This window comes from Pseudomyrmex gracilis, unplaced genomic scaffold (genome assembly GCF_002006095.1).
Source record: "Pseudomyrmex gracilis isolate BER0280 unplaced genomic scaffold, ASM200609v1 scaffold_29, whole genome shotgun sequence".
Lineage (NCBI taxonomy): Eukaryota > Metazoa > Arthropoda > Insecta > Hymenoptera > Formicidae > Pseudomyrmex > Pseudomyrmex gracilis.
Window position 1 is genome coordinate 1,026,447 of NW_018020613.1, and position 24,770 is coordinate 1,051,216.

At 35.8% G+C, this 24,770-nt stretch overlaps 6 protein-coding genes across 19 annotated transcripts in view; 4 read left to right on the forward strand and 2 right to left on the reverse strand.

Moving 5' to 3' along the window:
- Positions 1–78: 78 nt before the first annotated feature.
- On the forward strand, positions 79–5,269 carry LOC109852427. 6 transcript variants are annotated; one of them, XM_020423580.1, is made up of 6 exons: positions 79–315; positions 406–906; positions 2,817–3,031; positions 3,379–3,824; positions 4,170–4,335; positions 4,477–5,269. In XM_020423580.1, exons 4-6 carry the CDS (start codon positions 3,388–3,390, stop codon positions 4,579–4,581), a joined length of 708 nt encoding a protein of 235 aa, XP_020279169.1. In that variant the 5' UTR covers positions 79–315; positions 406–906; positions 2,817–3,031; positions 3,379–3,387; the 3' UTR covers positions 4,582–5,269. The 6 variants fall into 6 exon arrangements, with proteins under 6 accessions (XP_020279169.1, XP_020279172.1, XP_020279168.1 ...); XM_020423583.1 differs by having other exon boundaries at positions 2,869–3,031; XM_020423579.1 differs by having other exon boundaries at positions 2,894–3,031.
- Positions 5,270–5,714: 445 nt separating this feature from the next.
- Positions 5,715–10,947, forward strand: LOC109852400 (ribonuclease 3). Of its 2 annotated transcripts, none has more exons than XM_020423523.1 (11): positions 5,715–5,812; positions 5,908–6,888; positions 6,980–7,223; positions 7,315–7,506; positions 7,591–7,948; positions 8,036–8,471; positions 8,560–9,511; positions 9,588–9,797; positions 9,872–10,194; positions 10,302–10,474; positions 10,534–10,947. In XM_020423523.1, the coding sequence occupies exons 2-11, from the start codon at positions 5,966–5,968 to the stop codon at positions 10,746–10,748; spliced, it is 4,026 nt and encodes a 1,341-aa protein (XP_020279112.1). In that variant the 5' UTR covers positions 5,715–5,812; positions 5,908–5,965; the 3' UTR covers positions 10,749–10,947. The 2 variants fall into 2 exon arrangements, with proteins under 2 accessions (XP_020279112.1, XP_020279114.1); XM_020423525.1 differs by having other exon boundaries at positions 10,302–10,447.
- A 71-nt stretch (positions 10,948–11,018) lies between these two features.
- Positions 11,019–12,534, reverse strand: LOC109852407 (probable tRNA pseudouridine synthase 2). The gene is made up of 4 exons (XM_020423537.1): positions 12,364–12,534; positions 11,811–12,219; positions 11,570–11,706; positions 11,019–11,478 (listed from the first exon to the last, which is right to left on the reverse strand). Exons 1-4 carry the CDS (start codon positions 12,509–12,511, stop codon positions 11,204–11,206), a joined length of 969 nt encoding a protein of 322 aa, XP_020279126.1. The 5' UTR covers positions 12,512–12,534; the 3' UTR covers positions 11,019–11,203.
- A 437-nt stretch (positions 12,535–12,971) lies between these two features.
- LOC109852408 (GATA zinc finger domain-containing protein 1) lies at positions 12,972–14,029 on the forward strand. The gene is made up of 3 exons (XM_020423538.1): positions 12,972–13,253; positions 13,474–13,676; positions 13,803–14,029. The coding sequence occupies exons 1-3, from the start codon at positions 12,978–12,980 to the stop codon at positions 14,017–14,019; spliced, it is 696 nt and encodes a 231-aa protein (XP_020279127.1). The 5' UTR covers positions 12,972–12,977; the 3' UTR covers positions 14,020–14,029.
- A 926-nt stretch (positions 14,030–14,955) lies between these two features.
- On the reverse strand, positions 14,956–18,175 carry LOC109852409 (AP-3 complex subunit sigma-2). Of its 6 annotated transcripts, none has more exons than XM_020423543.1 (4): positions 17,974–18,175; positions 16,710–16,959; positions 16,045–16,428; positions 14,956–15,092 (listed from the first exon to the last, which is right to left on the reverse strand). In XM_020423543.1, exons 2-4 carry the CDS (start codon positions 16,776–16,778, stop codon positions 14,970–14,972), a joined length of 576 nt encoding a protein of 191 aa, XP_020279132.1. In that variant the 5' UTR covers positions 16,779–16,959; positions 17,974–18,175; the 3' UTR covers positions 14,956–14,969. The 6 variants fall into 6 exon arrangements, with proteins under 6 accessions (XP_020279132.1, XP_020279128.1, XP_020279131.1 ...); XM_020423539.1 differs by lacking the exon at positions 17,974–18,175 and adding an exon at positions 17,402–17,487; XM_020423542.1 differs by lacking the exon at positions 17,974–18,175 and adding an exon at positions 17,390–17,484.
- LOC109852403 (beta-1,3-galactosyltransferase 1-like) overlaps positions 17,624–24,770 on the forward strand; it is a 14,715-nt gene continuing 7,568 nt past the window's right edge. The window contains exons 1-7 of one of the 3 annotated variants that reach the window (XM_020423530.1): positions 17,625–17,873; positions 18,195–18,396; positions 18,719–18,950; positions 19,198–19,463; positions 19,548–19,819; positions 19,943–20,356; positions 20,768–21,683. In XM_020423530.1, the coding sequence (XP_020279119.1) occupies positions 18,719–18,950; positions 19,198–19,463; positions 19,548–19,819; positions 19,943–20,356; positions 20,768–20,813 (1,230 nt within the window). In that variant the 5' untranslated portion in view covers positions 17,625–17,873; positions 18,195–18,396 and the 3' untranslated portion in view covers positions 20,814–21,683. Of the gene's footprint in view, positions 17,874–18,194; positions 18,397–18,718; positions 18,951–19,197; positions 19,464–19,547; positions 19,820–19,942; positions 20,357–20,767; positions 21,684–24,770 lie in introns of those variants that run through there. The other 2 variants (XM_020423531.1, XM_020423532.1) reach the window with 2 other exon arrangements.

Here is a 24,770-nt window from a genome sequence, read left to right on the forward strand (position 1 = left end):
AAGGTGCGCGACAAAGTTTTTTCGTATTTCGGAATTTTTTTCACGTCTCGTCTTGTCAAATTAAATCTTTCGGTAAATTAAAAAATCTCAATTATACACCGTACATGTGTATGTGTATTAACACCCGTGACATCTCAATCACGGTGTTACAAAATGTTAACGCTTCGTTGAGCACCCGAACGGTGCTGGGAAATGATGCAAACGCGTTACTTACTCGCAACAGGAGCAACAGGTTGCATGTGGCAAGAGCGCATAGAAATAGCGGTGCTTTTCTCGGTTTAATTGAAGTTCATAAATAATTAAATTGCGCGCTAAGTAAGTGCACGCGATTATAAGATTTATTAAAAAAAAAAAAAAAAAAATTAAACTCCGAATAAAAGAATCAATAATATGTGTTTTTTGTAGAAATATTCCGCAAAAAAAAAGAGACAACGCGAGGAGAAAGAGAAAGAGAGAAAGAGAGGAAGTAATAGTGATATATAATAATATAGCAGTTCTGTATCGCGCTCCTCAACCGTATAATACGGATTCCAAGGTCGGGACAAAAACCCGCTTCTCAAACCCGCAAGAAAATGAGGAATGAGATGCGCTGTATGCAGTCCTTAGGAGAGGCGACAGCCGTTTTCGTCGTCGTCGTCGGTGCTGCGGTGCGGCATTGTACGTGCCGTCGGTGTAAATATTGAGCAAGTGACGTAATTGGTTGCGCGAGGCATGATAATAAGCGGAGGACTTGTTACTCGTCGGCAAACATCGCGATCAGATAAAACGCACGAAAATTGCTCCCCATTTTGAGGTCGACGCTCCGTTTGTACCTGTTCGGGAACTCGATTTTGATAAGAGAGTTTCAGTTTAAATCCGTCATCGTCGCCGGTCTGGTCTTCCCCCGTATCGACGATTGAAATGGAGGTACGTCCGTTATGAAAACAAAAAAAAAAAATTATATATATATATATGTATATAATTATCACCCAGCTAAAAAAGATGGAGGAAAGCGCAAAAGGTCTAATCAGAACAGATAAAAACTCACGAACGCGATGCGGTTTTTTTCTCTAACTAAACAAGATTTAACAAAGCAAAAAAATTGAATCTAAATTAACACGCTGCTTTTCTATGACAGTTCACTTCAAATTGTAATATCTGTTTCGTTATATGATGAAAATTAAACGTTAAAATCGAAAAAAAATCTCTACAATTTGAATTTTTATTTTCCGCAGAGAAGAAAATTTTGTATAACTGAAAAAGAAATAAGACTAACTCGGACTATGCTCACGAACGAATCGGTTGCCTGCTTTTACACTTCTCTACAACACAAGTTTTTAATTAATTTAAATGAAATCTCCATAGCTGTGTGTGTGTGTGTGTGTGTGGAATTATTTTATCTGTTCCCTTGACATTTTCGAGATAGAGAAACAATCCCACGCGAAACAACATTCATACAAACTTTCTCAAATGGATAATCAATTATATCTAGCATAAACACACTTTTGTTAACGTTCATTGCAGATATATCTAATGAATATTACGTCTAGAAATTCAGAGAAATAAACGAGTTTTTAATGAAAAGTTTTAAATAAATTTTTAAACGTTAACATTACACAAGGAAATACTGAGAACCGTTGAAAAAAAAAAACACATTTTTATTCATGAAACATTTGCATACAGCTTCCAATTTATGCGTACATAAGTGTGTTTGTGTATACGTCTATATACATACATGTATATACACATATATGTATGTGTATATTTGAACGATATACTTTCCGTTTGGATAAATCAACATTCTTCAATGAACACGTATCCGGAATCGAAAACACGGCATCGATAAGAATCTGCAAAAGCTCTTAGTAAGCAAAATCTCGTGTAATAAAATAAAATCACAATTCACAATATATCCAGTACGCGGATATCTGATAAGAGAGAAGGGAGAGAAGGCGAAAAATATAGAGAGAAGAAAAAATTCCGTTAATGTAACATGTACACAATTTTTGTACAAGATAAAACACACTGAAGAGAGAGAGAGAGAAAGAAAAAGAAAAAGAGAGAGCATACGAAAGTGGAAAGAGAGAGGGGGAGAGGTTTATTAAAACGCGCTATATATACTTTTAAGTATGTTAAGAATGTTAATAATGCCGAGAGAAGATGGTATCGATATATAAGTCGGTCATCGAGATGTTCTCGAAAAGAGGCAAAAATGAGATGCACATTGGAGGAGAGAACGACGAAAGAGAGCCGGTGTTGAGGAAGAGTCTCTCTTGGCCTATTTCTTTTAGAAAGGAAATGATGATTACAGTTAAAGCGGTTGCTCCTCTCCTCAGCATTCGTTCAGTTTTCTGAGGACTGCATTCCTTACCGGTCTCACATCACCACAGTTGCGTCCCTTTTGTGAGAGACTCGATTTTACCAGTATCCCTCAGACCGCGCGGGAATGAGCCAACGAGAACAAAAGCAAAGCTGGTACACGATCGCGATAAAAGCGCGAATAGAGATACGGATTTATTGATAGACACTTGAAAATCACTTCACCATAGCCTTGAGTTTCTTTCTCTCTCTCTCTCTCTCTGTCTCTCTCTCGCTCTCGCTCTCTCGACGCGATCGTTATCGCTTCCATCGTAATTTCGGTTCCGCTTGTATCTTTTTTTTTCAGGAAATGTTGTTTTATCAGTTACGATATATTATATGACGTGTCGCGCGGATAGTTGCAAAAAAAAAAAAAAAAACGCACGACGTTTTTTTAATTCGAGAGATAAAATGATGATAACGCTCGCGTCGTTGTTTGTTCTTGCGACAATTAATAATGCGGTAGATCGTTGTTGCAGCGAGCAATTCGTCTGCATCTCTAGAAAAATCTAGCAGCATTGTTGTACTTAGAAGTTTCTTGTGTGAGTGCACGCAGGCCGAACATAGATCGGAACAACTGAGAAGGGCAACGGACAGAATACAAAGAGAGATCGAGGAAGTTACCGAGAGGGAGCACGAATTGCGGAACGTGGGTAGCATTAAGACGATATCTCACGAAACGGTGGATTCCAAGGTATGTCTTAAAAATAAAAAAAAAGTCAAACTTTAATATAAGATAAAATTCTAGTCCGTGTGTAAGTTTTGTTTTATTTATTTATTTTTTTTGTTTTTTTTACTTCCGAATTATCGATGTATCTATATTGCAATTGTTTATTGTGCGCATAAAAAATAATATTAATAAATAACATTTGAGTCTTTCTCTCTTCCTGAAAAAAAAAAAAAAAAAACACTATCTGAAGAAGAGATAAAACTGTTTCTCGGAAAACTTGGGAAATTTGTCTTTCTAGAGAGAAAGATGATTCACTTGTATTTTGACGCGTAATATATTTAATTAGCGATCTGCTGCACATCTGCGTTCAGGTGCGTCGCATGCCTCAAGCTCTATCATCGGGCAAGCTGAAGAGAACAACGTCCACGCCGCAGATACTGGAGGCGGTTAGTCTGACATCGTTTTCGTCGAACCTGCCGCCAAAGATGACGAACGGTGTGATATCCACGCGCACCACCCCGCAACCGTTGCGCTTCGCAAGCGCGCCAAGCCAGAAGGGTTTGATGCACAGGTTTCTGGCCACACGGGGAAAGATCTACAAGACCAAATCGGCGAACAACGACAATCTGGGTTCCTCAATCACGCCAACTATCGCGCTCAATCCGCTGAGCATCAAAGCCTTCAACAGAACGTTGGAGATACAATTGGATCCGGATGACGAGCCAAAGAAGCCAATGGCGAGAAAGGGATACATTCCCGTCGAGCAAAAGATCCAGAAGGAGTTGCACGACATGAAGGAACGAGAGAACGAATTGAGGTATATTGATATTTTTTTTTTTTTTTAAATGTTTTTTGCAACACACACAGAGTTTTAACTTAAAAAAACTGCGTTTTTCGACTCGGACTATAATTGTTGAAGATCTTAGATTTGTGAAATATAAAAAAAAAATTTAACACACAAATTAGATCTTTAAAGAACATTTGAATTCTTAAAAATTTGTTTAATATCTTTGTATGCGCAAAACGAAGGAAGTATTATGGATTGTACCATATTGCCAAGGTAAATTTTGTTGCCCGTTTCTTATTTAAAAAAATCGAACTCGATTGCATTCTCGCGCAATCGACGAGAGATTGCAGTAATCTTTTTTTTTTTTTTTCTCAGATTGATGAGATCGCAGATGCTGGCCAAGTCTCAGCCGAATCTACTCGATATAGGAAACGATAACGATTCCGATATCTACGATGGCTCCAATTCGCTTAAAAGCGGCACTTCCACCAACACTCTGAACGAGGACGAGATCGAGAGAGAAAACAAGGGAAAACACAAGGTAAAGAGAAATCTTTGAAATATAAGATAATCTAAGTGATCTTTATCGAAGTAACTATATGTTTATAAAAAACCTAATGATATTTTTATCTCAATAACGTTATTTTTAATAAGCGATAAAATTTTTGCTATATATGTCTAGCCTAATCCACGACGTCGTAGCACGCTTATCGCGCAATGGGAGAACTTGATAGCGGCCAAGAAAGAATCTGTCGAAAATAACAACGAAAACGATAATTATTTTTAGAAGTTCTACAAATCCACGTGTTGCGGTGCTTTTTTGGATGATTTTTTATCCTCGCTTTTTTTTCTACTCTTATTTATCTCGCGATATTTGAAATTGTAAATTTACTTTAGATTTAACGGCGTAAATCTCTTGGCGTAAAAACAAATTTGTGTTTATTGTAACAAAAGCTGTTCCCAGAGGTTTTGCGTTGAATGCATAGGTATATTGATTGCTCTGGTTTGTTTATATATAGTTTATTTAAGAATCATTTTTTAAATTAATTTATGTATTATTATACGTATATATATTATTAATTAGAATATACATTGTATCGACGATATACAGCTGCGTGTATTTTCAGTATTACGGTGGCAGCTAAACAAAATGCCGTATCTTGTTACGGAAATCGAAGAACGTTTTAATGATAAATTTTAATAAAGATTAACGTTATGTATAGAATATTGCGTAAAATATTTTCGTTTTTCCGCGGGAAACAAAAAAAGTTTACTAAAAAGATTTCCGTAGGTGTGTTGTGAAATTAAAAATCGAGTCGATAGCTCACATAGTAATATATATGTGTATAAATAACTGTAGAAATATGTGTATTAATAACTATATAGAAATTGATTATAAGATTGTTTGATCGAACGCACGTGTACGAAAATGTAGTTGCTATTATAATAGTGAATATATGTGCAATTACACGTTATATTTATTATAGAATGTGTAAGATGATTTTTTCTCATTTGTACAATAACAGGAGGAGCAATTATTCTTGTTGTATTTTCAAAAAAAATTGAACTTGAGGAGTTCTGAATAAACTGTTAAAAAATTAATAAAAAAAACTTTTTCTTCTTTTCTGTATCTACGTTTTTATGACAAAGTGAACGTACTCCGTTATGTAATATTATCTATATTTAAAACAATTAAAAATAAAAGCTTTAAAAAATTATAGACAAAAAATGATTTAAACTATTTTTGTGGAACGCGCTTTATCAAACTTGACAAACAAAAGGTTTTCAATAATTGAATAAACTCGTGAGAAAATGAAAAAAGGTTTTTTAAACAATTTTTCACTAGTGTATCAGTTTTCTTTCTGCTGAACGGACACACTAGCGCCGTCACGAAAGTTCTACGCGTAGTTCCATGACAACTTCAGGTCCGCAAAGAGCGATGGGTGCGTGAGGTTAAGAATCTTATTGTTGTGATACAGAAGAAAATAATGGGACAAATCAACGAGTAACCTAAGAAGGTGAGATTATTTTATAAGATTATCGTCGATAAGATGAATCAAGGTTGAAAAAAACCTCAGAGCTCATGCGTGTTTTGTTAAAAAAATTTTCTCAGACAAAACGTCTTCGTGGTGAGGAGAGGGCGAATCCTGCGTCGGTAAGACACTATACAGATGAATTATTGGAACAATCGCGTGCCTCCGCAGCAGGAGTACTATTCCGTACCTCCAGCTCCGTCGAGATCTCTACCGCCTCAAGCAAATTTCCCTTCGCTGTCCGCTTACGATGATCAGTCCCAGTATCAATCGACTTACAACACTTCGTGCTCTTACAACGTACCGCCTCCCAACGTGTCAAATGTTAAACCAATAGATTTTGCATATCCTCCCGCGCCTTCTTCGTATTACAACGAGACGGCCAATTCTTACAACGATGTGTCTTATCAGGATCCGGTGTATTCGCAGTACAATAATCAGTATAGCAATCAGTATTACAGCGGAGTGAATTCCGCGCAACATTCGGAGCACGAAACTTACAATAATACAAACCAGACTGGCGATGTATATCATAACAATGAGTGGAATTCCAATTATTCTTCATCAAATTGGACAACGCACGAGAGTAGTGGTCATCAAACCACGTGGCATCATACAAACCAAGCTTATGAAAACAAGAAATCATATTATCCGCAAACTTACGAATTTCCTCAAAGAACAAAGGAGACCGAGTGGAAGTATGAAAGTAGAAAGGTCTTCGATTACAAGAGCAGCAGAAGAAGATCGAGAAGTCCGGATGATAGATCAGAAAAAAGTTACAGATCAAGATACAAGGACGACAGAAGCACATATCGTTACCACAGCAAAGAGAAGTCTTCATCGAGAGAGGTTTATGATAGCGGATATTATAATAGAAAGTTTGAACACAAGAGAGACAGAAGTTATATGTCATCTCATTCGGATAGATCGTCTGAAGTAAGTAGCAGAAGGAGAAAAAGATCGAGATCGCCAGAATCGTATTCGAGAGACGCGACGCCAATATCCAATGCCAGAAAACAAAAGATTCTCACCGAGAGAGAGCAAATTTTAGAGAAATACAGGTAAGAAATACAGATTTTTTGTATAGATTGGACATGTCTATGTGTATGCTTTGTGAGATTTTAGCAATAAATTTTTAATTTCGCATCGTAGACGTAATTACTGCGCAACCAGTAAGGACATACAGCGAAAACTAAATGAATTGTCAGCAATCGGATCGGAGGGTATACTTGAAAATGAGAAGAGGATTTGGACGCGTACAGCACCAGCGGATCTCTACTATGTCAGAGACGAGAACAATCCGAAACTAATGAAAAGTACCACCAAACTAGAAGAATTGTGCGCAACATTCAAGAAACTGTTGATCGACAGAGCAGCTGCAGCGAGAGCATTGCAGGTACTTTCCGAATCTGTTAATGAAATACACACAAGAAAGAGATTTTCTTTCTAAATGTACTTTATTAATCTAAACATTTCTCTCGGTTTAGCCGCCTTACGAACCACCTCCAAGAAAAACCAAAGCGCGCATGTGTCCTCACAAGTCCGAAGCTTGCAGTAGTTCTTCGTCTGACAGTGACAGCTCCACGGACGAGGACGACAGAGCAATGGAAGAGCTAATGGCGAAGAAACAACATCCGCAAAGATTGCATCCTGAAATGTGGTTCAACGATCCTGGAGAGGTATGTGTGTTCAGATTGTTTCTTCAATCTCATTTCTCATCATCTCTTTGACAATATGTCAAATTCACAAATTTCTTTTCACAGATGAATGACGGTCCCTTGTGTAGATGCAGCGCGAAATCACGGCGTTCGGGTATAAGACACGGAATTTACGCGGGAGAGAGCGCTATAAACAAATGCGACTTGAATTCGAACAATGCGGATAAATTGTATCACTACAGAATAACCATCAGTCCACCGACCAATTTTCTCACCAAAACACCGACCATTATCAAACATGACGAGCACGAGTTTATATTCGAGGGCTTTTCCATGCTCTCTCATTTTCCTCTTGTTAAATTGCCCACGTGTAAAGTCATAAGATTCAACATTGAATACACGATTCTTTACATAGAGGAAAAATTGCCAGAAAATTTTACGATAATGGAACTCGATTGCTTCCGTAAGTAAAAAGCTCCACACAAATTATTTTTTATCTGTCTACGGTTTTTTATTTTTCTAAATAATATTTTGCGATTAATTTTTTCAGAAATGTACTTGTTCAGAGAAATTCTGGAGCTTGTCGACTTTGACTTGCACGCGGCACATGACAAATCTGGTTGCGGCCAGTTCCATTTTATGCCAAGATTTGTGCGCGATTTGGCTGACAACGGACAAGAAATCTTGTCGATGAACGAGGTTCTTAATTACTTGATAAAAAGCAGCACGCTACTGATAGATCCGGACGATTTGCCTAGATTGGTGGCCATGCCGCAGCACTTGTGGCAGGATTTTGCGGATCAAGTGAAGGGAATGGTCGTATGTTATCCCGGCAAGAAACCGTGCAGCATTCGCGTCGATCAGCTGGACAGAAACCAAGCGAATCACGACAAGTCTGAGCAAGGAAACCAGTCGTCTATTGCATATCCCGAAATAGTACATTTTGGTATTCGTCCGCCGCAACTCAGCTATGCGGGAAATGCGGAGTAAGTATCGTACATGATGGTTACAAAATTATATATGTGTTCTCGGTTTAATTAAGATCAATAAATTTTCTGTAAATTTATTATTTAGTTATCAAAAAGCGTGGAGGGATTATGTGAAATTTCGTCATCTGCTCGCGAACATGTCAAAACCGTCTTTCGAGGATAAAAGAAAATTGGAAGCGAAGGAAAACAGGGTGCAGGAATTGCGCACGCAGAGTAAAATGAAACGCGATGTGACGGTGGACGTTAGCTCCGAAGGATTTTATAGAACCGGCATTATGTGCGACATAGTGCAGCACGCGATGCTTATACCGGTGTTGGTCTGTCATCTGAGGTTTCACAAGTCGTTGGACAATTTGGAACGTATATTGGGATACAGCTTCAAGAACAGATACCTGCTCCAGCTGGCTCTCACGCATCCCAGTTATCGCGAGAACTTCGGCACAAATCCGGATCACGCGCGAAACTCCTTAACGAATTGCGGCATAAGACAACCGGAGTACGGCGATCGCAGGATCCATTACTTGAACACACGAAAACGCGGTATCAACACTCTGATAAATATAATGTCCAGATTCGGCGCGAAAACGGAAACAGAATCGTCAATAGCGCACAACGAACGATTGGAATTCCTGGGCGACGCGGTCGTCGAGTTCATCACGTCTATTCATCTCTTTCACATGTTCCCGGACCTGGAGGAAGGCGGACTGGCTACGTACAGAGCGGCGATCGTGCAAAATCAACATCTCGCCGTGTTGGCGAAGAAACTGAACTTGGAGGAGTACATGCTCTACGCCCACGGTAGCGATCTCTGCCACGATCTGGAGCTGAGACACGCGATGGCGAATTGTTTCGAAGCGCTGATGGGCTCGCTGTTTCTCGACGGCGGGATAGAGGTTGCTGATAAAGTTTTTGGCGAAACGCTTTTCAAAGATGAAGATGATCTCGCCACGGTTTGGGTCAATTATCCACGTCATCCTCTTCAAGAACAGGAACCGACGGGAGACAGACAGTGGATTCCGAGTTTCGAGCTGCTACAGGTAGGTGCAAATTTTACATATCAACCACCTTAATTGCGAAGAACATGTTTCTATACGTGATCTCTTGTGTTATCAGAAATTGACCAAGTTCGAAGAGTCAATTGGAATCGAGTTCACTCACATCCGTCTCCTTGCCAGAGCGTTCACTGATCGTAGCATCGGATACACCAATCTAACATTAGGATCTAATCAACGATTGGAGTTTCTAGGGGATACCGTGTTGCAGCTCATTGTTTCGGAATATCTGTATAAGTTCTTTCCGGAACATCACGAGGGACATTTATCAGTAAATAATTTATTATTTCGACCTGATTTTATTTTTTTTTTTCTATCACAATTTGACTAACACTTTTCCTGTAGTTATTGCGAAGCTCTCTGGTGAACAATAAAACGCAGGCAGTAGTGTGCGACGATTTGGGTATGACCCAGTACGCACTCTACGGCAATCCGAAAGCCGAATTGAAAACGAAAGACAGAGCGGATTTGCTCGAAGCTTTCCTCGGCGCGCTTTACGTCGATAAAGGTTTGCAGTATTGTCACGTGTTTTGCGACGTGTGTTTCTTCCCACGTTTGCAAGATTTTATCATGAATCAGGAATGGAACGATCCGAAGAGTAAATTGCAACAATGTTGCTTGACCTTGAGAACTATGGACGGTGGAGAACCAGATATTCCAGTGTACAAGTGAGTTCTGTTCTTTTTCGACCCCGGCAGGAAATATGTGTTTCGATGATAGGTTTTTTTCACTTCTCTGTTACTGTTTGTTAATTTTTGTTTCGTTTTGATTTCAGAGTCATTGAATGCAAAGGACCCACTAATACAAGAGTTTACACCGTAGCTGTTTATTTCCAAGGGAAACGACTGGCCAAGGCGTCGGGACACAGCATCCAGGAGGCGGAAATGAACTCGGCTAAAGAGGCTCTGGAAAAATCTCAAAGTATCATACGCGCAAAGAAAAACGAAAGTAATGATTCTTTCTATGTGTGTTATTGTTACTGTATATCTATTTCACGATTTTTGCAGACTTGTTCCCACAACTGGATCATCAAAAACGCGTGATAGCAAAAAGCATGAAGATGCAGCAGTGGCCGATCAAACAGAAACAAAGAGGAAGATCGGGACGATCCAACGACAGATCGGAAAGATCCAACGACGATTCGGACGACTCTTGTCAAACTCGGAGGAGTCGTAGCAGAGAGCCTGCTTCGAAAAAAAGGGATACTACAAAAAAGAACTAAACGCTCTTGTCAGTCAATCTTCGCGCTTATAGTAAATGCATATATATATAGTTTTTATATAGAGCACGAACACACGAAAGAATCAAGTAGTCCTTTGTAGCATGTATATATAATTAAATTATATTATACAGTTATATTAGTATTATATAGTTTTTTCTTTTATGACAAAAACAGTTTTAATTTTTGTCAGTTATATTGTTTAGACACTCTTGAAAGATTATATTGGAGTGTATCTTATTCTTTTTATAAAAGGACATATATATATATATATACACATGTATATAAATTTTATTAATGTAATTTATATGATCAATAAAAAATAATAAATTTACAGTGTGTTATTTACTTTCTATACAGTCACGTCCGAACGTTACGAACGTAGTTTTTGAAAATTTGAATGTATTTGCTGGGTTCTGCAATTGAAAGAATTAAAAACAATCTTTTTTTCTCTCTCATTAACTCTCCATTTGTTTCTCTTCCGTCTTTTCCAATATCGGATTGATTTGGTTTAACAAATAACTGTTCTTTTCAAGTATCTTGTTGCATAATTCCATATTCTCTAAAATATTCTGCAAATCCCAGTGTTTTTTAAGTAGAGCAACACTCATGTTGAACAAAGCGTATCGAAAGCATTGTATTTGCGTGCACGTAGCAACGCTATGAAGCTGCATCCCTATATCATGAACTATAGTTTTTAAATACATCTCATTTTCGTTTATACAAACAATTTCTGCAAAGCGATATGTAAAAAAATTATTGTTATCAGTATAAATTTATAATCTCCATTTTATATATATGTGACAAACATAACAAACACTTACCTAAAGTAAATTCAGGAGAGTTGAAATCTATACATTTTATAGTATATATCATTGGAATATTATTGTTTGCAGGCCTTATTAGACCTTGTACAGCTAATTCATATGCAGCTTGACTCTGTATATGCACTCCGCTCAATCTAGACATATAGAAGAGTATGTACATATATATATATATATGTTATAAACTTTGTTAATAAAAAATAATCTTATAGTGCTTTAATTAATTATCCACATAACATACTCGAACATCTTCTTCTGGTGACCAGCCTGTATGGCTGCGCATATTCTATCAATATCCTTGCGCTTTATATATTTGTAGGTAGATTTTTCAACAATTTTCCCAGTTTTAAAATAATTGTCTGTTGCTTGGCCAAGAATACCCTTGACTTTGTAACTAGTGGGAGACTTAGAATTCTTCAGTTTGTCGATCCATTTGGTGCCCTTGTTGATACCACAAAGCATGAGTCCTGACACATCCGTGCCCAGATAATTAGCACATACTAGTTTGAAATCTTGCGGTTGATATCGTGGTCCCACCACTAACGGATGATCTGCGTAGCTCGGATGTGTAATTACTCTCATCCGTTTGGTCGTGTCACCTTTTATGCAAACATGTTGTTTCGGTGGACGAACGTTCATGCTATTCAAATCTGAAAACATCAGATATCATTCTTGATACATTTGTATTAATCAAATTTGAAAAATATACAAATATTATTCTTAAGACCAGACGGAGGCAGAAACAATTGGTAATATTGTACGTCAATATTATGACATATTATATAATTCTCTACCTTCACAGAGACGATTAATTAGAGTATATCGTGTGTTTAAATATGTGACGCTTGGTGGTTTATAAACGGCAAACACGCCATTTGTTACTTTCCACGCTACTCTGGCATCAGAAACGTAAGACGTCACTTTTGGAATCACGTTACTCATTTTACGTTAGTACAACTCGTTGTTTCTTGCTATTTTCTTCTCGTATTTATTGCGACCGGCTAAATCGTATTATATAATTTTTTATTTTATATTTTATTTAAATCTAAAACACATTTTTTATTTATGTGACACATAACGTGCTGTCAACTTTCACTGAGCAATATAAAATGTTTTTTTTTAATGTAATCTTTTTAAACGTGCTCGTCAACCGTCCGAGCGATTTTTGCGAGTACAGAATCACACCAGGAATCAAGCAATAATGTTTTTTTAAGGTTATGTCGCTTTGTTGCTGGTTTTTTAAAAGAAGACGCAGTAGGTGCACGTAAGGTGGCGCATGAACAAACCCTAGTGCCCGAGAACCAGAAAAACACCGTGACCCCAACCACGAGAAGAAGCGGCTGAATATAATCGTGTTTTTTTCTTAAGGATCCAAGTGTAACAAACTAATTCGGAGATCGATTGTCTAATGCCACTCGGTAATAAACCGGAATGCGTGAAGTGCGGGACTCGGGAGACGCCGTTGTGGCACTCGACTGATGCTGGTAACCTGTGCAACGCGTGCTTGGAGGACGAACGGAATGCCGAGGCACACACGTCTTCCAAGACGGACGATGACGACAAAAGCGGCCTGCTGAAGCCTAGGAGAAGCACCAGGATTACCAAATATTGCAACACAAAGGCAACAGGCTCGTACAGAGTTGTTCCCAAGGGCAAGGGTCGCAGGAACTTGTTTAAAAAAACGGTATGCTAAAGTGTGCAAACACATCGTCGGCCTCATCGATCTGCGAACAAACAAATTTATAAGAGTATCTTTATATTGTAGGAGAGATTTTATAAGATCATATATTTTTTCTATTAGAAAAACTGTAGGATATCAAAAAACAAAAAAAAAAAAAAAAGAAAAACATTTCTCATTAGAATTCACAGAATAATTGATCATTTATATATGGATTTGCCAACAGCCAATCAAGGCGCCTACTGCCACCGCAACTCCAGTCACGAGCAACTATGTGTTCTACAAGGGCACATATTTTCAAGTTGGAGATGTAGTTTCTGTGCTTGACACAGACGGTAGTGTTTTTTATGCCCAGATACGTGGCTTATTGACCGATCAGTACTGCGAAAAGAGCGCAGCTCTTACCTGGCTAATGCCCACTTCAGCTAGGTAATTTTCATTCCAATTTTGATGATGTTCTACTATATTTCCACTTCCTTACAATATTATTTAAATATTACAGAGATATTATAAATATAATGCGTTTCTTTTTTTTGTACATCATGTGCTCTCTAGTCCTCCACCAGACGAAGGTTTCACTCCCGAAACGTACATGATCGGGCCGGAGGAGGATTTGCCACGGAAATTGGAATGTATGGAATTTGTAATGCATGCGCCATCGGATTATTTTAAACTGAAAAATTCACCGTATCCACCCACGTTGACGGAAAAAGGAGGAGGTTTTATATGGACGACTCCTAAAAATGAAATTACCTTGTCTAAAAAGCATTAAATTCTCGTGGAATGTATTGTTAATTTTTTATACAGATATATATTTATATAAATATACATTATACGGATACGTTGATCTCTACAAATTTTTAGTCAAATGATATACTATGAGTGTATTGTCTCAAATATGTAAATATCTTTACAAGATCTTACTCTCAGTACAGCAGAGAGATATATAAAAAAAAAAAAAAAAATAAGAAAATGAGTTACACAACGTGTGAGAGAAAAGGCTGTTTTTCTTATGCAATTTTATTTCTTGTCAGAATAAACGTGTGTATGTGTTTGTGTATAACCACACGTTGCGTTCGTGTTGTAAATATGAAATAATTCTTACTTGTAAGAGATGGAAAATGATACACACACTTGTGCCACATTGTTTTAGCAAGTATATTTTTTCATTGCAATAATAACATTTTAAATGTCTTATATTTCTAGCAAATAACCGTGGACATCGTCTTTTTCTTGTTTTGATGGAATGCGGAATTACTTTGTGTAGAAAGACAATAATAATATTATTAAAATTGAATCTACTGGACTGGATATTGTTTTAATACACATCCTAGCGTACGTATAAAACTTTGAGCAACATCTCCTGTGTTGCGAAGAAGGTTTCTTTTTTTTTCAAAAATATTTTCCGAAATTCTCTCTCTTTCACATATATTTCACTGACTTCCTGTCTGTGTTCGCGTCTTTTTTCTCGCCAATGGAACTGTATTCCAGACCAAAAGGGATCAGACAAAGAGTTCATTTTTAGTTCTGGTACCGTTGAAAGTACGAGATATACACAGAAGAAGCAGATAGCATCGGTGCATTTTCGCTTGCTTGAAGGGAGGGAAAAGGTGTCCTCGTCGCGGTGGTGGTGCCAGTGGTGGTGGTAGTGGTGGTGGTGTCGGCTATATTCGGGATGACAGAAGAGACCAGTCAGCTCGGTGCCAACGAAGTTACGGCTGGTCAGAATTTGAGATCTTTTATGGCCTGCGGCAAGTCAGGCAGCTTCATATCCTTTATTTGCTGTGGTATATTCATGTTCTTCACGGCTGATACAGCACGCGCGGGCGCTGCTGTGATTCCCGCCTGCACACACCATACGGATGGAAGAGAAGTGTGGAGAAGAACGTGGACAACACACAATTTCGGGAAGATTTAATAAGAAAAAAAAAAAAAAATCTTAGCCAGCCTAAGAAGGTTTCTCTTTTTAACTTTAGGAGGCGAAGGCAAAATGGTGACGGTGATGAATATAAATGATGGCATTTATTATTATAGAGCATTGCGACGTATACATTATTAAGGCACTCTGCTTGCACGGTACAGCGGACAATTACAAAAAATAAAATTGCATCGCCATGCGTATTAACGCTCACTCTTCATAAAGCCACAAAGGATTTTTTAACACTTTCAAGAATCTTAGTCACAAAAAATCTAAATCTAAATCTCAGAGACAAGAGCGTGTCACAGGTACGTTTTATGTACATATTTTATGCAGGAATGAGATTGTACAAAAGTGGCCTGATTTGCTACTGTCGATTTAATGTGGGGGTCCCAGAAGGACAAGCGGACGGGGTGAATAAGACCGTCTGGATTTGTAAGTCCCCTAAAATTGATGTTACGTCGATCAGTCCTACCAATTTTTTCACGAAAATCAAATTTGCTCTACAGATATTCGCACCGCATGCATAGCTAGAGAGCGTAAAGTATCGAATAGGCTAGTTGCAAGCAGTGTTAACATTTCGAAGCTTACTTGAGAGAAAAAAATAAACGCACTAGACAATAATAAGTTTAACAAATTTCTATTTCCTAGCTCAGCTTTCATGTAGCAAACATGTGGAGTATGAGTTTGGATGTAAGTTTAAAGAAATTTCTTTGCATCAAGAGTACATTTTTTTAAACAAAATCCCGATCTAATTTTCCCACATTTCAATTGCATTGTGAATTGTCAAATATTAAAAATATCAGAAAGATTCAAGTTAAAAAAAAAAAAAAACAGATCACAGCTAAGATAAAGAAAGATTACAACGGCTGGTCTTACCTCTTGTTTTTCTAATTTATTTTGATCCTCGATCCTCGTGAGAATCTCAGTCATATTGGTCTCAAGAACCATGCCACCCATTACCAATTCGTTAAGTATATAATGTACTTTGTCCACGTGAAAAATGAGATCGAGTTCGCACACGTTCTCAAAACATTTGTCTAGGGTTTCAACAAAGACTTGTATCAAGTCCAAGATCCCTAGTTCCGATTCTGAACTATCAACACAAAACACAAAGTAGAGCGTAGCGTAGTGTCGATAAATTAATTTGTAGTCAGATCCGCCAATCAGACTACCACCTTCTAAAAAATTGCACACGTTATCATCTCTCTTCGAGACAAGCTGAAATGTCTCTTTTATTATCTGCTGTTGCATATCCTCGTTCTGAAGCAAAAAACATATCTTTCAAATTAGCAATAATAATAATAATAATAATAATAACAACAACAACAACAACAACAATGTAATGTATTTTTATTGTGCGCTACATATCATTTGCTACTTAATATTTATGACTATTTTAATATTTGACTATTTTGTTCTTAGCAGATGTAAAATGTAATCTGCATTTAATTATTGAGAAACGTCAAGCAAAACAAAAAAATTTGAAATTAAATGTTTTGTGGGATTGAGGGAGCAAAAAATACAGGTTATGTTATACTCACAAAGTACTGATAGAACTTGGATAAACGAGGTTTTCCATGATTATTAAACACCAAGATCGCCTTGATCATCGTTCACAGGTAACAAACAAACTTGCGATTCTATTATCGTCACACGTTTCAAATCATTGATTCGAACTGGAGCAGGTTAAATCCAGCGACCATAAATCGAATTTCTGATTAGTTAATTAATTACTATTGTTATTTTTCTCATTTTTCTCTGGTCTCATCGGGAAGACGCCTTTCTATTTTTCTGTAAATATCACTGATGATTTACAACAATAAATAACACACAAAGAGCAATTCGGAAGAGATAAGTCAGAGATGTTATCGCAATAACATCTGTCACTTTCTTCGGTCGCACAAAACGCAACTGATTTCGCGATTACCGCAATATGTACAACGCATTAGTAGAACAATTCGACGACGACAAGAGTAGTTTTGTACAAACACACATACGCGAGAAATCTCTCGCTTTTATATTATGCGGTAAAAATTTATCTTCAATAAAAAGAAACGAAGTAGAAGACGCAGTTTTGTAATAAAGTTCGTCAAACAACGGTTTTCTTTTCGCTTCGCATGCGTCGTTGTAATAAATGATTTTTTTTTGTTTTGTTTTGTTTTTCAATCAACGCGTTCCGAGCTCTCGAGTTAAACATATATATTTTGTTGCATACATCTACCTGCACACGTACTTATTAAGGACTTGATAAGACTGTTATTTTTTTTTACAGTCTTCCGCATGTGACGCAAGCGGCAAGCAAATCAACCGACCGCAGGTTTAAAATTCTGTGGTCGAGTGTGCGTAGATTATACCGCGAATACCGGTCTCATTATATTACGAAAAACTTGATTGTAGGTGCGCAAGCGCGCGGCGATGACAAAGTGCTTTGTACACTTGGTTTTCTCGGCGGCCTCCGGCAGGCGCGTGACACAGACAGTTCGACGGAGGCAAGAAAAGAGGAAACAAGAGGGAAAGAGAAGAATCGGGACGAGAGGAAAGGCGAGAGATCATTAGTCAAATGGATATCCGACTTTTTTCCTACATATGTACGTTACACCGTAGCGAACGATAAACTCGGCGATCCCCGATATCGTTCAAGGAAGACCGAAGTAAATAAAGAAACATCAGATGCTGACCGATCGCGCGATCGTCACAACCGTAAGGTCCGCCTGTTTGTACACATTGTTACCGTTGCGCAAAACACGAACAAAACGGTTACGCACGCGAAGTTGAAAATGATCGAGAAATGTGACCTACGGGTACCTTGCGTATCCCCGGTTTCGCATCGCAATGGGGATTGTTGGAATTTACTTTCGGTTGCATGTAACACTTGCATTTGGAACACGCGCCGATATTTTTGACAAACTAGCGTCAGAACGCACTATTATACACTGACTATTGTTCTAACTATGTTTACTTAATTTGAATACAACTTTGAATACAATCGATTCTTATACTGAGCTCTCTTTTGTGGTGTTTTCCAGACTCTCGAGTACATCAATTTGTAAATACATAAAAAAAAACATGGCAATATTTAACAACAGATAAAGACTGGGTGAGGTGATATGAGAAAATCAAGAGAGATAAGGAAAAACAACAAATGTTCTGACTATATCTTAGTTCCGATTACATCTAGTTTTGTACAACATCATTAAGGATAGACTCTTCAACTCTTTGGAATTGAAGGTGATATTGTGTTTACAAATGTTACATAACTTTATTATATGGAAAAGAAAATTGATAATATAAGTATGTAAAATAAAATTGATAAGATAACATTGATATAAAATTTGATAAGATAAAGCAGTAATTGACATAAAGGTGTAGCCGTTTTAGTTGTCTTTGCAATATTTAATAATATCTGCAAAACAGTTTTATATTTTTTAATTGTACATTTTTTAAATTGTATACTTTGTTAAACTTTCTATATTTATTACATGTATTATTTACTATGTATGTGTGTGTGTGTGTGTATATATATATACATATAAGTTCTTAAAAACATTAGATGGACAGATTGCGGCTACTGCCTATGGATTTACCTACAATCACAGTCAGTACTATTGGAAACACTAAAAGCAAGTCATCTTTTGTTCGACGTTTGACAGTAGGATTTGTAATTCTGGCTGTACTTGGTCTTTTATATGTGCCAGCATATCATTCGGCTCAGAGTCCATTCTTAGGTGAGACTCCGTCCCCTGCAGAATCCCCTGGCAGTTTGCATTCATTAGCATCTGTAGGTGAGTATTTATGATTTAACACTTAGTTTGTATAACTTCTGAATGTGCCACAAGATTAATAGGAACACTTTAGAATATAGAATACTTTTTATATATAATTAAAACTTAAAAACAATCTTACATTTTATCATAAATCTGAATGTGGCTCTGAGAACTACTGCTGACATACTTGCCCATACATTATGATATTAACGTACATAAAAAAAATTTTATACGTTTATTAACGATGTAAATAATTGGTTTGCAGCACAATTACCCGGATGGTCCTACAATACATCGAGAGATCTCTGCGTTTACATTCACCCGGGAAATACCACGTCAATTCTCAGTCCTACTGGCATCTGTTCACTACCGCCGTATCTGTTAATAATTGTATGTTCGGCTGTTGCAAATCAGGAGGCCCGCACCGCTATTAGAAGCACCTGGGCAAATAAATATAACTTAGATAATTTGTATAATTTTACAGTAAAAGTAGCATTTTTGCTAGGACAAAGTGACAACGATACACTTAACGTGAGTATTCATGGTTTGTTCTCATATAAAATTTATATTTTTCTCAAGACTTTTGTTTTGTTTATTGCGTTCTCTTTTATTCAGAATTTAATCGTTGAAGAAAGTTCCCAGTACAATGATATTGTGCAAGAACGCTTCTTAGACACATATAACAATTTAACGTTGAAGTCAGTTATGATGTTAAAATGGGTGATGTCAAATTGCGATCAGACTAAATACCTCATGAAAACGGACGATGACATGTTTGTCAATATTCCGTTGCTCCTGCAAACGTTGCATTCAAAGCCAAAAACAGAGACTCTCTTAGGGTCTCTCATTTGCAATGCCAGACCAATATTAGATCCAAAAAACAAGTGGTAAGTAGTCTTTAATTAATAATAGTCTTTATAATAAGTTTTTTATTAATTTGGATTAATTATGTTTATATATCAAAACGTAAAAAAAAAAACAATATAACAATAATAATTTTAATCACACAGGTATATGCCAAAGTATATGTACTCAGAAAAAACATACCCAAATTATCTATCTGGCACAGGATATGTTATGAGCATGGGTGTAGCGTCCAAATTATATCAAGCCGCGTTGGTAACGCCGCTATTACACTTGGAGGACGTTTATATTACGGGTTTGTGCGCGAAACGCGCGAAAGTTCGACCTGTAAATCATCCTGGATTTGGTTATGGACCTCGCAAAATGGATCCCTGCGTCCTTAGAAACGCCATTACTACGCACAAAGTTAACGCATCTAATATGTATGTGATTTGGATAAAAGTAAACAACGCGAGTGTTATCTGCAACAATCGCACTCGTGTCGACAGGAAGTCGATTACTTTAAGCAGAAGTAGCAGAAATGCCGGCTATTACGTTTTTAAAAAAAAAACTATAAATAGGTGCGTTTAGAAACAATATATGTTCCTAATTTTCTATATATACATATATATAAATTATATATAATATATAGTTAATTTGATATATATGTATATATATAAATTATATACTTATATATGCCACTAGTTTTCATCAAATTTCTGTTGAGGATAAATTAAATCGTAACAAATGGATATAACAAAAATAATCGAAAATGAAACAGGCAATCGTCTCGTTAAATTTTCTATTCGTTGATCGAACATTTATTATGTTGTAGAATCGAAATAACTTTCATTGCTCTCCATCATCTCATCTCATTTGTCAAACAGCTTTTGTTTTAAACGTAAAACAATTATTCTCAAATTTGACAAGCGATATATATACGATGATATGAAATATTATCTAAGAATTTTTTCTATTTTCTATTTTACCAGGCTGTGTGCAATTTCCATTGTTAGTTTATGGATAATAAGCCTTTAACTCATGACTGATGTAAATCAACAATCAAAGGCAGTGGCGTAAATGTTTTTTTACATATGAAGTTGCAACATAATGCTTCAATATGTATTTAATATAAGTTATTCTGAACCAAAGAGGCGCATAAAGCGGATTAGATAGAGCGGAAAGCTTGCGTGTACATTTCAATGCCAAATATTGATCAAAAGCCAAATTACCAAGATCAAATCATGATATACATATGATCAAAGCATACATTTTCCTATCTTATATTTAGCTTTTATTATAACAATATGTGTATTTGTTTTTTCAAACAGACACAACAAAGCTATCAAATTTTATAACGATTAAGTGAAACAGATAATACAAGATAAGTAACAATAAGCAAGAGAATAAAAAAAAAACTCGCACATTTTAGCTATCTTTTGTAAACTAACCTAAACCTAAACCTAAACTAATTTAATTTGCCAAACTCGAGTTTGATTTTTAAGTCAGAATTTTTATAAATATTTCAAAAGACAAATCTTTCACATTCACATGATAAAGTATGTATTGGAAAATAATATAATATAAATATATATTTTTATAATATAAACATTGATCTTGCATATCACTTTAGTGTTCGTCTTCAAAAATCGAAATACAAACTTGAACTTTATATACAAACGAATCATAAAGATATGAATGATAGCTGTGTTCGGCATTGTGAAAATTACTAGTAAAACTGATTGACGCATTACGCTCAATTTCTTTATCTCTGATAAGTTCTTGATAACTTTATCTAAAAGATAAAGCATATCTTTTTGTATAGTTTTATTCAGAGAATAGTTATCGGGAGGCATGAAAAAATCTTAGTCGAAACTACACAAAAATTTTTAAGATAAAAAAAAAAAACACGTTTGTCTTTACAAAGCCTTCCACTCTCTTTAATCTTAATAATAAGTTGCACCTTCATTGTTAATATTGAAACATTATGGTGCGCCTTCATGTGTAAAAGATCTTTACACGGCTCTGTTTTGCGTTCAAGATAGATTATGGAACTATTCAAAATTAATTTCGAATAGTTTTATAATAGCTACTTAGACTGCGTTCGGGGAGCGCGCTATCAGCGCTGTTGCATCATTCTATCTTTTATTGCTCATTAGATGTAAAACAAAAATAGAATGACGCAATAGCGCTGATAGCGTGCTGCCCGAACGCAGCCTTAGTTCCATTAGTTCTGCTTGTATGAAGTTGTCTTACTTGTTATTAGCGCAACTTCATATGAATAAGTAGTAATGGAACCTAGTGTATGTGAACGTCCGTCGGGGTTAACAATTTCTATTTCCTTGCGAATCGATAATTTTACGCATAGTTTTAGAGCAGAGATGTCACATATTTGCAACTTTTGTCTGATTTCCAAGAGGAGACCGTCTACTCGCTCTTTTTCATTGCTTCTAATCCCATGTGCGAAATGAAACCACGAGATGTGTAGCTACAGGAGTGTATGGGATCCCTTTTCTTTCTAATCTAAACCCTCTTTTTGTGAACTAGTGTCATTTTCTTTTCTAAATCACTTCCTCTGGGTTGTTCTCACTCTCTCTCTACTTCGTGTAAGATTATGTCATATGTGTTCTCTTCCATGTTCATACACGTATATTTGTGTTTTGCGCATGTGCTATTGAATACAGTAGGATCTTCCACAACTTAAGTGATCAAGGAATCACTGGTATATTTCCTTCCTCTCGTAGCAGTAGGAACTACGAGTGGAGGAACTACTACTAAAATTGGAACGCTTGGGAAGGACCTAGCGTCCAAGGGCTTGAGCACTATCCATTTATTTTATCTAAATATGGCGAGCACTATCGCCGGAAACTGATAATCATAGTTGTATTAAGTTTATCTTAAGATTGCACAGGCCTTCATCGATTATAGAATATCTGAAGATAAACTTAAAGCGATCTTATATGTTATATAAGATTCGACCATGAATATTAGCTTTTCGGGTTGATCTTTTTTGTCCCTTCATAATGAAACAGAGTTTTTTCATTGCTAAGAATTTCCCCCCATCGGCAAAATTCCATAAATCTCATACCTTTTGGAAATCCGCTTAAAAAAAAGCATATATTTTACATCTCTTTAGTATATGAATTGAAACCAGTTTTTTTCGCTATATATTCCCATATCTAGATAGAGATGATGAGATTGATTTGCTTACTCGTTAAAAGCAAGATCTCTCACATATCTAGACAAGGAGAAGTCATTTCGAAATTACATTGGTTTCAATACTTATAATGTAGCAAAGAACAAAATATTTACAATTGATTGACTGTATAAAGCCTGCGTCTTGTTTTTCTTTCGTGCTAGAGTGCATACAAGCATATTTCTAAATTTGTTGCTAATGTCCTCGACTTGTGATACGATAATATTGTTTTATCATATTAATTAGTGAATTCCACTTCAAAAAGTTCTCGTGTTTATTTTGACTATGTGCTTAAAGTTTCCATAATTTTGTTTTTACGTTTTCCTGTGTTATTGTATGTGTATCTAAACATATCTTCCAAACACATTCGGTTTTATATATCAGTTATATGTAACTAAGTTTGGTTTGTAATTTTTGAAAGCATGCCAAATTTTAGTATTCAAAGATGTTTTTTGACTTTAAATTGCGTTAATGTTTTTATACTGACGCGAACATTTCAGTTTACTTCATTGGTTACAAGGCAGCCTGATACATGCCAAATATTATTGAACATAGGATAGATGTCCCAGTTACTGCCGGTAGATTTCCCAATAACTATCACTTTTATTTGTTTTACTTAATAACAATGTAACATATAAAAAATAATGCTTACAAAAACTTTATTATTAAATTTAGACTTAGATTTACATATTTGTGTATGGTATTTAAAATTTAATGTTAATAAATGAAATTGCAGTTTGAGTCTCAAAAACGCGATTGCGTAACTAGAAATGATGAAAAAGTCCATCTACCAAAGATGGTAATTTTCTTATCTGATTTATATATCTATTATAAAATAAATATTAAGGTATAGTTTAAATATCATTTTAGAGATATAACGAATAAAAAAAATAAGTGATATTCACTTATTAAATTATAACAATTAACTCTAATCTTTCAATTTGACGTGTGAAGTAGGAGATCGCGCAAAAGTTCATGGTGTGTTTTATTACATTTATTATTTGCTTAATTGGTAATAGATAATTCGTTTTTATTTAGTCCGTTTGTTGTATATTAACTAATAATTAATTTCTTATAATTAATGCATAAAAAATTTTTCATTAATAAAAAAATAAAGTAAGCAATATTATATTACAAACTGAAATCATTTTTACATTAAACAACTAATATAATGAAATGAAGTTAAGCGATAGCTTCAAAGCAGTAATTGGGACCTTATAACGCAAGTCTTGATAATCGCTTTCTTTCGTATGTTTTTTTCTTAGCTTTTGAATTTTTCTACTTATTATTATTAGCGAACTGTGTACTTTTAATATATAAACTCAAAACTACGTAATTGGTCATATATATTCTGACATGTTTGCTGAAAAATTTTATTTTTTTACTAAATATTTAATATATTGATGAAAACAACATATTTTTAAATTTGATTTGTTGTTGGTATTTCCTGTGTCCTTTTTGGGTTTTTCTCACTTATTTACAAAATTATTGTGGCGCTGCATTCTCGTGTATTTAATTTAAACCTTGTAAGTCTTTTGTTAAATTTTCTAAATATTCTTCATCTTTGTGTCTTATTTTAGAGATACAAAGAAGAGTTTAGGTTTATTTTTCGTTGGTGAATTACAATATATAAAACGTGTATATCATACTTGTGTATATCTCTGATTTAGAGAAATTTAAACCTTTTAAGTTTTTTGTTAAAAATTTTCTAAACATTCTTCATCTTTGTGTCTTATTTTAGAGATACAAAGAAGAGTTTAGGTTTATTTTTCGTTGGTGAATTACAATATATAAAACGT

Bases quoted from the DNA above. Each gene is read 5' to 3' on its own strand.
- LOC109852427 (XM_020423579.1), top strand. The intron at 3,825-4,169 runs GTATATTGATAT...TTTTTTTCTCAG, and splicing joins GAACGAGAGAACGAATTGAG to ATTGATGAGATCGCAGATGC. The intron at 4,336-4,476 runs GTAAAGAGAAAT...ATATATGTCTAG, and splicing joins AAAACAAGGGAAAACACAAG to CCTAATCCACGACGTCGTAG.
- LOC109852400 (XM_020423523.1), top strand. From the start codon at position 5,966: ATGAATTATTGGAACAATCGCGTGCCTCCGCAGCAGGAGTACTATTCC. The intron at 7,507-7,590 runs GTATGTGTGTTC...TTCTTTTCACAG, and splicing joins GGTTCAACGATCCTGGAGAG to ATGAATGACGGTCCCTTGTG. The intron at 9,798-9,871 runs GTAAATAATTTA...CTTTTCCTGTAG, and splicing joins ATCACGAGGGACATTTATCA to TTATTGCGAAGCTCTCTGGT.
- LOC109852407 (XM_020423537.1), bottom strand. From the start codon at position 12,511: ATGAGTAACGTGATTCCAAAAGTGACGTCTTACGTTTCTGATGCCAGA. The intron at 12,220-12,363 runs GTAGAGAATTAT...TGATGTTTTCAG, and splicing joins AATTAATCGTCTCTGTGAAG to ATTTGAATAGCATGAACGTT. The intron at 11,707-11,810 runs GTATGTTATGTG...CTATATGTCTAG, and splicing joins CACCAGAAGAAGATGTTCGA to ATTGAGCGGAGTGCATATAC.
- LOC109852408 (XM_020423538.1), top strand. From the start codon at position 12,978: ATGCCACTCGGTAATAAACCGGAATGCGTGAAGTGCGGGACTCGGGAG. The intron at 13,254-13,473 runs GTATGCTAAAGT...ATTTGCCAACAG, and splicing joins GGAACTTGTTTAAAAAAACG to CCAATCAAGGCGCCTACTGC. The intron at 13,677-13,802 runs GTAATTTTCATT...TGTGCTCTCTAG, and splicing joins CTAATGCCCACTTCAGCTAG to TCCTCCACCAGACGAAGGTT.
- LOC109852409 (XM_020423543.1), bottom strand. From the start codon at position 16,778: ATGATCAAGGCGATCTTGGTGTTTAATAATCATGGAAAACCTCGTTTA. The intron at 16,429-16,709 runs GTGAGTATAACA...TTTTTGCTTCAG, and splicing joins CCAAGTTCTATCAGTACTTT to AACGAGGATATGCAACAGCA. The intron at 15,093-16,044 runs GTAAGACCAGCC...TGGTGTGTGCAG, and splicing joins ATAAATTAGAAAAACAAGAG to GCGGGAATCACAGCAGCGCC.